This window comes from Corapipo altera, unplaced genomic scaffold (genome assembly GCF_003945725.1).
Source record: "Corapipo altera isolate COAL_440 unplaced genomic scaffold, ASM394572v1 1, whole genome shotgun sequence".
Taxonomy (NCBI): Eukaryota; Metazoa; Chordata; class Aves; order Passeriformes; family Pipridae; genus Corapipo; species Corapipo altera.
Genome location: NW_020884873.1, coordinates 7964640 through 7977776, shown reverse-complemented (window position 1 = coordinate 7977776; position 13137 = coordinate 7964640). Strand labels below are relative to the sequence as shown.

At 39.5% G+C, this 13137-nt stretch overlaps 1 protein-coding gene across 3 annotated transcripts in view; it reads right to left on the bottom strand.

Annotated features, from left to right (window-relative positions):
- Window positions 1-13137, bottom strand: part of FGD4 (FYVE, RhoGEF and PH domain containing 4) — a 65069-nt gene that overhangs the window by 27560 nt on the left and 24372 nt on the right. For all 3 annotated transcript variants that reach the window (XM_027661697.1, XM_027661686.1, XM_027661706.1), the window contains exons 2-3: window positions 8801-8965; window positions 476-647 (exon numbers count right to left, since the gene is read on the bottom strand). In XM_027661697.1, the coding sequence (XP_027517498.1) occupies window positions 476-567 (92 nt within the window). In that variant the 5' untranslated portion in view covers window positions 568-647; window positions 8801-8965. The remainder of the gene's footprint in view (window positions 1-475; window positions 648-8800; window positions 8966-13137) is intronic.

Below are 13137 nucleotides of genomic sequence, written 5' to 3'. Positions count from 1 at the left end.
ATCAATACAAATAACTCGTAGACATCACCCTCTTCACATGAATGATCTAAGAGGTTAAAACAGTGTAAAATGAAAATCAGGATTTCAGGTTTTTCTATTTGCTTATAAAAGATTTATTTTCTGCAAAACCAGAAGAATTTAATATTAGCTGCAATGTTTTATTCTAAACCTAGCACTTATTTCAAATCCCTACCATTTTTTGGGACACTTTAAAAATGCTAAAAGTTTGTTTGTTTCCCTTTTTTTTTTTTAAAGAAAAATTAAAGCTAGCACCTCATGAATGAGCACATCTTGTATAGGCCAAATACACAATTGGCTCTCACCATTTCAAAACGTGCAGTTTTGCCACCAAGTCCTTTGGCAGGGATGGGTGTGAGCACTACTGTGGTACCAGTGTTCTTCCTCACACATTCAAGTTCCAACAATCCACATACAACAAACAGAGTTACAAGCTAATTGAAATTCTCTTACATACCTGCCTCCCTCAAAACGATGGATGAGATCTGACACTTTACTGGACTTCTCCCTTGCAACACTGGAAACAGCAGTGGGCGCCTCTTCCTCCATCCTTGGTTTGTGATTTGCTAAAGCTTTATGCCTGGGGGTTTGGTACGTTGCCTTCTGCAGATGAATTGGCTTTGGAGGCACTGCAAACAACAATAACAACAATCAATCACTCATGTTTCTTTGAGCTGACAGAATACAGAATCACAGAATGGTTTGGGTTGGAAGGGACCTTAAAGATCATCTAGTTCCAAACCCCCTGTCATGGGCAGGGACACCTTCTACGAGACCAAGTTACTCTCACATATGAGACTTTTGTATAAGAACCTACTGCACTAATGAAAAAGAGATGCTCATGGCTTTAATTAACATTAAAGCTGCTTTATGAATACAGGGACTTCATATAGTCCTTTATACACTGTGTGATATTGGGGATATTATTACATTTCCTGACTAAAATGCGAACCATATGCTACTTTGACAAGTTAGAAAACTAGGAAGTTTTCTAGTTTGTTTGTTTTTATAGTGTATTGTAGTAAATACATAAGTGGCCTCCATAAATGCAGGTTTTATAATAAAAAAGAATTGAGCCCAAAGGACTCAGCTGTACTGTGAAGCTCAAGACAGAGATTTAAATTGTTGCCCCAAAATTCCAGTGCTCTCATTCTTTACCTTATCCCTTGTGACCTCAGTAATAATTGTCAATGGAAAAGGTATTTGCCTTCAGCTTTAAACTTCCTTTACTCACTGAACCTTTGTCTAATTATACTGCTGAAAACCTTCCCCCCTGAAAATACTTTTTATTTTTCTTGCTTTTTCCCCATCCTTTCCATAAGTCCTTCTAATTAGATTGTTAATGATCAGCCACTGTTTAATAAAGCAGTGACTAGAGCACAAAAGACAAGGTGACACATAAAGCAACTAAAGTCACACATATCGAAGATCTTTAAATTAACTTTTATCCCTTTAAGCAACTATGCAGCATTTGTGGGCAGCAAAAGCACATCACAAACTGGGCCCAAATGTGTTCCACTATTGGAGTAATGCACATCCAGCTCCATCAAGAAGAGAAACTTAATGGAAAGGTCCTTAATTCCCAAAACCACAACTCTGTTCAATCCCACACATATTCCCAAAACATACTGTGATGGAAGTGAAACCATTTGATATGAAATTGAAAAAAGATTTATTAAAAGGTAGGCATAAATTGGCAAGAGTAGGTAATGCCCTGCCATAGAGCCAGTGGCCCCGGGGGCTTGGTCACTGCTCCACAGACACCCCATTCCAGCATGCCACGGGCACTGGCCCTCCAGCAACTACAAAGACCTGCCAGGGAGCAACCATGAAGGGAAAGAGGACAGGAATTGGCATTAGGAATCATGTGCCATTCTCATGGTAGAAAAATAAAAGGCATCAGTACAGGGTACACAATAGATGGATGTGAAAAATCCATGTTCTTCGCATCGCTGGCTTTAGGATAGCTTACTAACTTACCCTGGAAAATCCATGCACCACAGGAATAAGCTTACCTCCCATCAACTGACAATTGAAAGGAGTGTTGAAAAAATTCTTGCAAATATGCTAATCATAGACTATGATAATCAAGTGTTTCTTGCAGTTTAAGGGCAATTTTCCATCTCTACCTTACGTTAAATTTATAGGAGGTAATATTTGTCTGTGTTTCCAAGAATCTAATTGCACTTAAGCGGGATTGTAGTGATTGCTGCAGTCTGAAAAGTACCATGAGAGACTCTATAAAGAAACGAATTTACCACAAAAAGCTTTAGACTTCAATCATATCAACTACAAATGCAGATAAATTAAATAATCAGAGGGAGAAGGAAGACGATTACTGTAGATCAGATGCTTTTGCTGTACATATGTGCATACTTGGTTCTTGGAAGCTTTATATTTATTACCACAAGCAAGAAAAGCAAGTTTGTAGGGAATGCAGTACAGAAACATGACTCAATCACTTTTGAAATAGTTACAATGCAACCCTGAAACAAGCAGACTATTAAATTGTGTAACTGCTTCAGTATCTGTAGTAACCGAAGTCCCTCCTGAGAAGCCGCATGCAATTGCTCAGCCGCAGCTGCAGTGCAGTGGAGTAGCTTTCCCTACATTCCCTCTTCTCAGGGAGTTCGGAGAAGGTCTGGCAGAATTAGGCCAATGAGCATCAGATAATTGTCCAAGCACTGAATAGCTTGCTGTGCTGACAAAGGCAAGGGGACAGCAGAAAAAGGTGACACGAGCAGGCTGGGAAAAAGCAGGACACATAATTGAGCGTAAGCGCTGCCATTCCCTCAGGGAGGAGATGGACAGGAAAGGGGTCACCGAGTGGATTTGCTGACCAGCACCACATGAGTTTGTAGGAACACTTCTTGCTCTTGCAGTGGACTTTGTACAACCCCCATTCCTGTGAAATCTCTTATGTAATGGACCCGTACATCTCTTCAATTCTTTTGTACATCTCATAAAATGTTAATATCCTCACAAGGATATATTAAAACTACTGAACCATAGGGAATTAATGTCTACTGATAAAGCAGAAGGAATTAGTTGGAAGTTATTTTTATACTGGGTCCACGGGGACAAAAATCAAATTCTAGGACGTTCTGTGGAAGTGTCACACACTTTTGCAGCTATTACTGAAAAACCACAGCTTAGCAGCATTTACGTAGGGCAAGCATGAGGAACCTCTGGGCAAACCCTGCATACTGAAAGTCCCTGTAATATCTTCAGAAGAGAACTACAAACCAAATGGTCATACCAGCTCATTTATGCAAGATATTTCATGCTTTACTTCCTACTAGCATCTAAGAGAGAGCATTTCCCCTAATCAGCTGCTGCTACAGCTACTGTATGGTTTAGAAATAGAGCAATGGAGAAAGAATAGTCACAAGATCAATGGAAAGAAAAGAATCAGTAGCGTGAAAAAACCCCAACCCTCAAACCTTCCTGTAAGGTCAGCCTTGTTAACAGGATTATGGAAAATAAATTCCATTAGCTCTCCCCTCAATGTACTTCTGCAGTGTTTTGTTTTAATCAGATTATTTTTCAATGTGCATACAGCAAGGATCTTAAGAGAAAGAAAAAAAAAAAAGAAAAGACTGGCCCATTGTAGTAACCTGCATAATACAGAGCACTGTTTGAGTCTATAAATACTCTTGTCTCCATACTGTAGAATTTTGAGCTCATTAGGAGACATGAACTGCCCATTCTGCTCAAAGAAAACCCCTCCATGTACTCAGGTAGCTGGCACTGTATGCCACTAGCCATAATCAACATTTATGCTGCAGTGCCTAGTTGTGCATTCAGCTTTGCACAAATGCATAAGGAAATGGGAGTTAATGCTACAAATGGCTCAAAAGGTGCAACCACCTTTGCAGACTCTGAAGCATATTAGAAAAGGTCATTTATCTCTTCCCTTGGAAAGCATCATGTGTTCAATCTCCATCCATGTGTTTAACTCATGATGGTTAAAAATGCTACTGTGCCTTGACTCCATGAAAATACACTTAAAAGTTCCTGGGGCAATCAACTATAGCTCTCCTGGCTGAGTCATCCATCATCACCTCCTTGCATGCTTCATCACCTTCAGGAAGATCAAACGAGCACAGCTGGATAGATGCCAAAGATTTATACTCTTAAGAACAGTATGAAATAACTAGTAACCTAGACTCAGTAGAAAGAGAGAAAAAGCCATCTTCTCTTTGAGGTACACATTTCTATGTTTTTAGATCACACCAGAAGAAATATCTTCCAATACTGTATTAAGAAAGATGACCAGTATTAATCAGATGTACTTTGTTCTCTCATTTGTCTTCTTCCCAGAGATAATATCTGGGATTTGGCAGTCTTGCTGATAAAAGAGACTTTTTAACAGGTTTCTTAAAGCACCATTGAACCTAGCAACAGCTCTCAGCTTTAGTTCAATTCACCGTTAACTGCACAAGTTTGCTACAGAAGCACAGTCTACCTTTCAGACTTTTGTTTTCTCAGCTTTTTTAGGCCCAAGCCACTGAACATTTTCAAAACCACAGAATATATTATAATTAACTGAGAAAGGAAGACAGGACTGATGCTACACAGCAGATAGTCAGCTAAAACTGACTGCTGAAGTCTATGTGCTGAATGTGTTGTGTCCTTATCATTTCACAGTAGCACAAACCAGGTTGTCTTTTGGAGTGGAAATTCATCTCCAACCCAAACAAAAATACCTCTTCAGCCACAGCAGGAGATTCATAAGAACTGCTAAGTTCTCATTAGAAAAATGTAAATGAGCAACTGATGCGCAGTCTTGAACTAAAAAAACAGTTCACTGCTTTGAAGAAGTGTTGACATTTCAATATATTTTGCATCCTACAATAAAGCTGCCTGGTACAGACAACAGCTTCGGTGCCCAGTATCTAGTAACTGGGCATCAAAACTCAAGCAAGAGGTTCAAAAAGCAAGGAATAGAAGAAACTTTTTTCTTTTTAAAAAAGAAAAAGGTCAATTTTTACATGTCATTCTACATGCATTCTGCTACTGCTAGCTTCAGATGACTGCCCAACTATTTGTAGGTACGGGCAAATTTCAAATTATTTAACAATTTGCTTCCTCTCTCATGCCTCATCTTAATCTTGGAACCTGGTAGCATATTTTGCTATTTCCTCTGACTATCTCCAGTCTGGATTAGTCTACTCTGTCAGAGAATGCACTGGTGCAAAGGCAAAGCATCAGGTTCCACAGCCAGTACAGACTGTGACTGCTTTGCTCCACAGTCCTGATTTCTTTGCTTAACTCCCTCATCGGCCTTCAGCCAGTTTCAGGTTTTGTTCCAAATTTGCAAGGATTTTCACTAACCAAACTGTACTCAGGACAGAAATCTGACATATGAATTGCTAAACTGTTGATGGAAGGAACAAAAATTGATGGAAGGAATTACTGGAGAACGAAATTGTTCTTTACTGCCAGTGTATCAGATGGATTTATTTTTTTTTTTCTCATTGAAGTGCCAGGGGAAAAAATGAAAATGAAAAGAAAGAATTTTATATTGGATTCTGTGCAGAAATTTATTCACTTGACCTAGCTACCCTAAGTGAACTGTTTCCAAATATTTAAACTACTTCTCAGAGACCAAGTACAGACAAAGCAGGGTTCACTTCAAGTGCAAGATTTTGGACCTTTTTCCTCTATATTAAAGCTCTATTTCCTCTAATACTAAGTTTACTGAAGATAGCTGTACCCTACTTGCAACAAAACCTCAAAGTAATTTTTTCTCTCTCTCATTTTAATTATATGCATTCCAGTAGGTTAAATGAAGGTCATTTTGCAGTTAGTTCATCCACAATCAAATATACTGGCATTACAATTCAGGTCTGTCATCTTGTTTCCTCTCACTATGAAAGGACATTTCATATTTGCATGACTAGAACAACAATTTGGAAGAACATTTCCTACTGCTATAAACCAAAAATATTTCTGTACCTGTGCATGAAAAGCTCTTTAAAAAAAATATAGTGACCACTTTTAAACCAATAAACTAGAGCAATCTAGTCTGCTTTCATCATTTGGACTCCCAAATACTTCTCTCATTAATTATATTCTGGTTTGCTTGAATTCAATTAAAAGCAAAAAAAAAGATATACTATAAAACTTCAATCTGATGCACATATTTAATAGGAATAAATGGAGCAAGACATAGGCCCATGAACAAAGTAGACACAAAATACTATTTAAAACAGTATTATTAAATATAATCTACACAGCTGCATTTCTTAGACTACAGCACTATTCCTGGCTGTGGTACAATTTGGAGCAAACAGTATTGACAAACACACAAGTCATGGCTATGGAAGAGCAACAACAGCTGCATAACTACTTGAATGAATGGGGTCCAATAATATACAACTCCTAATTTATCTAATGGCTAGAATTAATAATAAGTGTGCTGGTTTTGTTTTTGAAAGGCTTAAAATCTTTTTATTGATTGCCCATTTCTATTTATCCATTAGCAGATTTCTAAAATATTTTTCTTAGGAAGAACACGTGTTCTCTTGTGTAACTTTGCTGTGGAGAATTTGTTTCAGAGACATAGGAAATGGTGCAGAAAGGCTACTCAGATAAGTAATGTTTACATATAACTGACAAAAACATCTTAGTTTACTGAACAATACTGGCAAAAGTTCTATAAAAATGAACTATACCAAAAAATAACAGCTTTATTTTTCTCTCATTCTCCTGAAGCAAACAAAACTTTCTTGACACCCCAAAAAATTACTTCCCCCCTTAACTCTAAGATGAACTCAGGACTGATGCAAAATCCTTCAAGATGCATGTTCCCTTTAAGTGATACACAGATTGTTGTATCCACTACAAAATGACCCTGTGTGATTCTACTTTCTATATGTGATTTAGATGGGCTCCAGTGTATTTGGTTTGCATGGCCAGATTTTGGTAGCTGCAGGGGCCACAGAGGTGGCTTCTGTGAGAAGCTGTCAGAAGCTCCCCCCATGTCCAACAGAGCCAATACCAGCCAGCTCCAGGACGGACCCTCTGGCCAAGGCCAAGTCAATCTGAGAAGGTGGTGGCACGTCTGTGATAACATACTTAAGAAGGAAAGAAAAGTTATTGCACAGATGTAATTGCTCTCAGAGAAGAAAGGAGTGAGAATATGTGAGAGGAACAACCCTGTAGACACCAAGGCTAGTGAAGAAGGAGAGGGAGGAGGCGCTCCAGGCACTGGAACTGAGATTCCTGCTCAGCCCGTGGTGCAGACCATGGTGAAGCAGCCATCCCCCTGCAGCCCATGAGGCAGACCCACACTGGGGATGCCCAAAAGAAGGCTGTGACCCCATGGGAAGCCTGTGCTGGAGCAGGACCTGGGGCCCTGTGGGGAAAGAAGCCCTTGCTAGAACAGCTTTGCTGGCAGGACTTGTGGCCCTGTGGGGCACCCATGCTGGAGCAGCCTATTCTTGAAGGACTGCACCCCATGGAAAAGTGACCCACGTTGGAGCAGTTTGTGAAGAACTGTAGCCCATGGGAAGGACTCACAAGGGAGAAGTTCAAGGAGAACCGTCTCCTGGGGGAGGGACCCCCACACTGGAGCAGGGGAAGGACTCCTCTTCCTGAGTAGCAGCAGAAGCAACATGTGATGAACTGACCATAACCTCTATTCCTGTCTCCTTGCACTGCTGGGCGAAGGAGGCAGAGCCCGAGAATGAGGGAAGGGTGGGGGGGAAGGTGTTTTTAAGTCTTGGTTTACTTACTGTTATCCTGCTCTGATTTTGATTGGTAATAAATTCAATTAATATCCCCAAGTCAAGTCTGTTTTGCCCATTATGGTAATCAGATTGTGATCTCTCCCTGCCCTTATCTCAACTCATGAGTCTTTTGTTGTATTTTCTCTGCCCTGTCCAGGGGGACAGAGAAGAGTGTTACAGAGGAGAGTGATAGAGCGGTTTTGGTGGGTACCTGGCATCCAGCCAGGGTCAAACTACCATATCTAGTTTTCTGTAAGTAATTCTTGTTTCTGTTGTATCAGCACTGTGTCTCAGAATCCAATTCACTGAACAGCACCATGATATTAGTCTTCTAAACTCGCTCTTTTTCTTTTAACTTCTAGGATGAACAAAGTTCCTATTGCATGTCACTTCGAAAAGACATCAGTCCAGAGTTGCTTTGAATTCAAGATTTCTTGAATGCAGTGACTCCGTTACAATAAACTTCAGCAGAATCATCAATATTACCATGAAGACCACAAAAAAAGTTTGTGGTGGTTTGAGTCAATATATATATTATCTTTATATCTATATATACATGTATATATAAAATATGCACATATAAAGTATTTATATATACATAGGTTGACCTATGCAGCTTTTAAAAGATACATACTTATGGACAGAAACAGGTTAAGAAGGGACATTTACTTCTACTCTGCATACGTTATTGGTCAGAATTTACTGCACAAACATGGAGTTCCCATCTTTCCACAAACTCCTGTAGAGCTAGAACTCCAGAGGTCCTGAATATCCTCCCCACCACTCCTGCCTTGAAGCCAACCTGTCAAAAGCTCCAATTCAAAAATAGTGTCAAAACCTCCCACCTCAAATACAGCAATACTTTTGAAAAATAAGTCAGAAATTACAGAATCATAAGGCATTTACAGAACATTTGTATTTCAATAGCAAGCTTTTACCCTACGGTTTTCCTTCTGACAAACACAGTTCTTTCAAGGTGCTCTGTTTCTCTCAGAAGTCTGAGATGAAGAACAACTTTTGTAACAAAAATATTTGAGACTACTTACCTTGTGGCTTTGGATTTGAAGCTGAACGTGGGGATTGTTTGACTGGCACACTTCCATTTATTCCCTGAGCCGCTTCATTGCGTACATTCTGCTCAACTAGTCTGGTTGTGGCACTCGCTGTACAAGTTCTAGACAATATTAAGGACTTTGGACAGATGCTGCTGCCTGAAAAATACACACAAAAACCTGAGAGTAAGAAACAGGATTAAATATAGGATATAACGACTACTAACACATTTATTAGAGTGCTAACACTTCCCTACAGAGAAAATTAAAACATTCATCTTCCCCTTAAGCATGTCTCATCCTAAAAGCACATTTTACCTTTCACCGAAATTTATTATGTGGTTTAAACCTTGAAGAGCTGGATATTAAAAAATACTTCCACCACGACTAGCCTAAGATCTTCTATAGGAAGATTACAATCTCCAACAGAGATTTTTTCTTATCTGAATTGTCAATGTGCTTGTTCAACAGAACTGTAGAAAACCCAGAATCTTTGTTTGGCTATTGTACTTCTGCATTCCAAGTGTGCACAAAATGCTGTACATTCAAAAAGTTTATTTTATTAATGATGGTAGGATCCAAAATTATGCAATTTTTGTTGGTAGGAAAAGGCCCCTGTTTTAAGTATTACGGAAAAAAAATAGAGTAAAGTACAAATCCAGCCACTCTTTCCTAGCAGAATGGAATCTATTCCGATTAATAGGATCTGAAGAAATCTGCTATTGGTAAGAAATATGGAAGAAAACATAAAGGAAAGCAAATTCAAACAATAGAAACTGTAATAAAAGCGCTTATTAGAATGTGATTACTGAAGTCTGTTGCTTTGGAGTGTGAAAGCAATTGGTTCCCTAAACATAACCAAAAACTTCAAATGATAATATGAAGGACCTTGAGATGTCACTTAGGTCAATATTCATTCAACTCTGAATCAAAAAAAATCCACAACTTTTTTGTGGAAGGAACAAGGGAAAGGAAGAAAGCCCACTGTTGTCATAATTATTTTCATTTAAACACATTATTAGGGTAAACATTGGGCACCTCAATTTATTGCTATTATTTGCCACCATTTTACCTTTTCTTGCCTTTACTGGGGTTTTCTTTGCACATTTCTATAAAAAGCAAATCCGAATTTCATTTAACCGTTTCATAAGGTCGTCCTCTGATGCCTTCTGAACAACTGGTCTGCACAGTTTGGACACTCCGACCTAATCCAACTCCCATGGCAAAATCCACCATATCAAGCCATTCCTATCCAAGCCTGCTCTTTCTGTAGCAATGGAAAGAGACACCATAGCTATTGCTCTGTGCTGCTCAGTGATTCTTCAGCCTTCTGTGGATTCCAACAATATTTTCAAGTATTTATTCTTTACTTCTTAGAAGCTTATGTTTCCTATTAAACACTGAGGTACACCCAGAGGCTGCCTCTACAAACATGGAGGCTTGCAGAGGTCCACGGTGAGATCAACAATCTGCACTAAAAAGGCACCAGTACTTGGATGACAATGCCTGCACAACACCCACAGCTGCAACATGGCATTTTCCCCTCTTCCATTTCATTCAGTTAGCAAGGTATCTTCCAGGAACATAAGGGTGGCTACTTCCAGAATGATGAGGATAATCTAGCAAGGCCCACCACGTACAGAAACTTTTCAGACATCTGCAATCTGAGGCAGAAATTCCTCTTTCCTTGGGTATCGCCCCCATACACAAAAAGTTGTACTGTACTACAGCAGTGGGAGCTCTGTCCCACATCATTCCTCAATGTCTAAGAAGGTATTTTCAGTGCCATGTCTGTCTCCCCTATGGAGGCAGGAGCACTGGAAGCTCTGAGAAAGACCAAGGTGATGGTACAGAGAGTTGTACCAGCAAGTTTTCCTGGTCTCCATCAAAGAGCTGACAGGCTGAATTTCGCTGTCCTACAGAATCCCATACCATACTGTAGCAGTTTACACTCTAATTGAGGAATCTTAAATTCAGAAACTAATTTAAGAAGAGTAACTCCTGTAGGATCGGTATGATGCATAAATTGGGTAGGCAATTGCACATAATTTATAAATCTACATTCAGATCACACTTATAACTTTGCAATGAGGGTGAAAGTGTGAAGTCTTAGACCTTTCTGAAAACTAACTTGCATATTTGACAGCTAACGTGCTCTAAAATCTCCAGCTCCCAGAGTGCAGCTCAGTAAGGGGCACTGCTGCTGTCAGCTGCTCATGTCAAGGCTAAAAATGTCCATCCAAGTGGTACTTTCTTTGTTAAAAGCATTTCCTAACGAAACAAGAAACTTCTGGGGTCAGAATAGGAACTTATTTTACACACACAACTTTATCAAGGCACTTACTCCAATTTTAGGTTATCACTCACAATCACTTTAGGCTGAGGCTGCCACAGAGCTGCTGCTGAGAACAGGCCACTCTGTGGTCAGCCACTTGTCCTCCCCTCCTTGTCGCCTTCTGCTCCAGCTTCTGCTTCTGGCTACTCCTTCCCCTGTGCCAGCAGCAGCACTTCAGCCACACAGTGAGATGAAGAGCAGAAACAATGCAGTTGAAATCTGGAGTATATTTTGGGTCGGTTTGACCTCACGGCCACCCCAGCACTGCTGCTCACACACAGGAACAGCCAGGAATATGGCTGGGAAGGGACAGGAGAGCTCCTCTCAGCAGCAACCCTTACTTAGATCTACCTGATGAGATAATTTAAATGCAACTCCACTTCCTCAGGCAGATATTTGGACTTCAATTCCACTTGGTTTACAGGTGCACACACATAGCCTTAATACAAAGTCCAGCAAAACCAGAAAACAGCTGAAAACAACCTTTGATGCAAAAACATTAGATGGCCTTAAGAATCAGTTTTGTCAGCATCACATGCCCCCACTAGACTTGGTAATATTAGTTCCATTCAGTGGGCAAAAGCCATTTTGTAAAGCTTGTGCACTGTAATACAAATCTGTAACACAAGCAACAGAAAGAGTGCTTCTCTGTAAGGGGATCTTTTGCAACTGCTTACAGAAAACAAAAGCTTCAAGAGGTGTTATGACCCGAGACCTGCTCTGGCTTCACACCAACAACTCAGCACAAGGGGGTGTGGGGAAACAGGAAGTTTTCAAATTAATTATTGTTGTACAAGCCATTAAACATATTATCCATCCTCTCTAGAAGCCATATTTTCTGGAGATGGACACGCCGCAGACATTTAACCTATATTTCAAGCTAGTGATTCTGTTAATCGTGTCACATCCTCAAGCCATGTAAAGCTCAAATGGAAAAAGATAATGGCAATCTAGCCAGAGCATACTTCTATGCAAAACTGAGCAGTCAAATTCTCTGGACAAAAAGCATCATTTAACATCCGTGCAAGTCTGAGCCCTGGTTCCTTTACAGTGAACAATATCACCCTCCAGGTAACGTAGACAAGAAAACCGTGGCAGAAATACAAACTCCTGGTGCAAATTCCTGTATCTAGTGTATTGTATGCAAGTGTATTATAAGGCAATAATACATTTTGTTATAACAAAAGCTCAAACCATGTAAAATTCAGCCCATTACAAAATGCCAGATACTTGCTCCACAATCAGCAGCATACACTGCAGTAGGGCTTCTCAATTCTCTCCACTTAAGTAAGGAATAACACAGTCTACCTTTACAAATGCAGTTGTTGCCCTGTAAATAGAACATAAAATCCCATTTGACTTGCAAAAAGGCAGACATGCTGCAAAAACCTGTAGCTTTTACTGGGCTGAAGTAAATTCCCATTATGATTATTTCTGACCTGGTTAAAGAAACAGTTGCATGTTTCTTCTATTCCTATGCATTACAACAACTGAGAAATTTCACCTGAGGTCAGAAATGCAGTGCACAACAAAATACTATCAGCCATTTACTGTGTTGACTAGTACATGATTAATACCCCCATCTTTTAATCAAGAATGACTAAATACTCTGAAGAGGAAAGAAAGGGGGGAAAAAACTTAGGTAAATTTAAAATGGGGGCAGGCAAGAATGTAAGAGAGAGAGGTAATAAATAACTAACAGAAAAGAGAAATAAACACTGCAAACTTGATAAGCACTTAATTATTTTCCTTATCATTTGCGAGGAAATGAGAAGCTAGAATGCTTACAAACACGCTTGCATTTGCAAGAACATTTGAAGCTAGGTAATGCATTATCTATTTTTTCATAGCATTCCAATTAGAAATAACTTGTAGCCATGAACATTTAGACAAACACAATCAGCCAGCTTGAAATGCCAGTAAGTGAGAAAATGGCTTATTTATATTCACAAAGGTTACACTAATGTTTTAGTATTGGATAGATCCTTCATCAGCA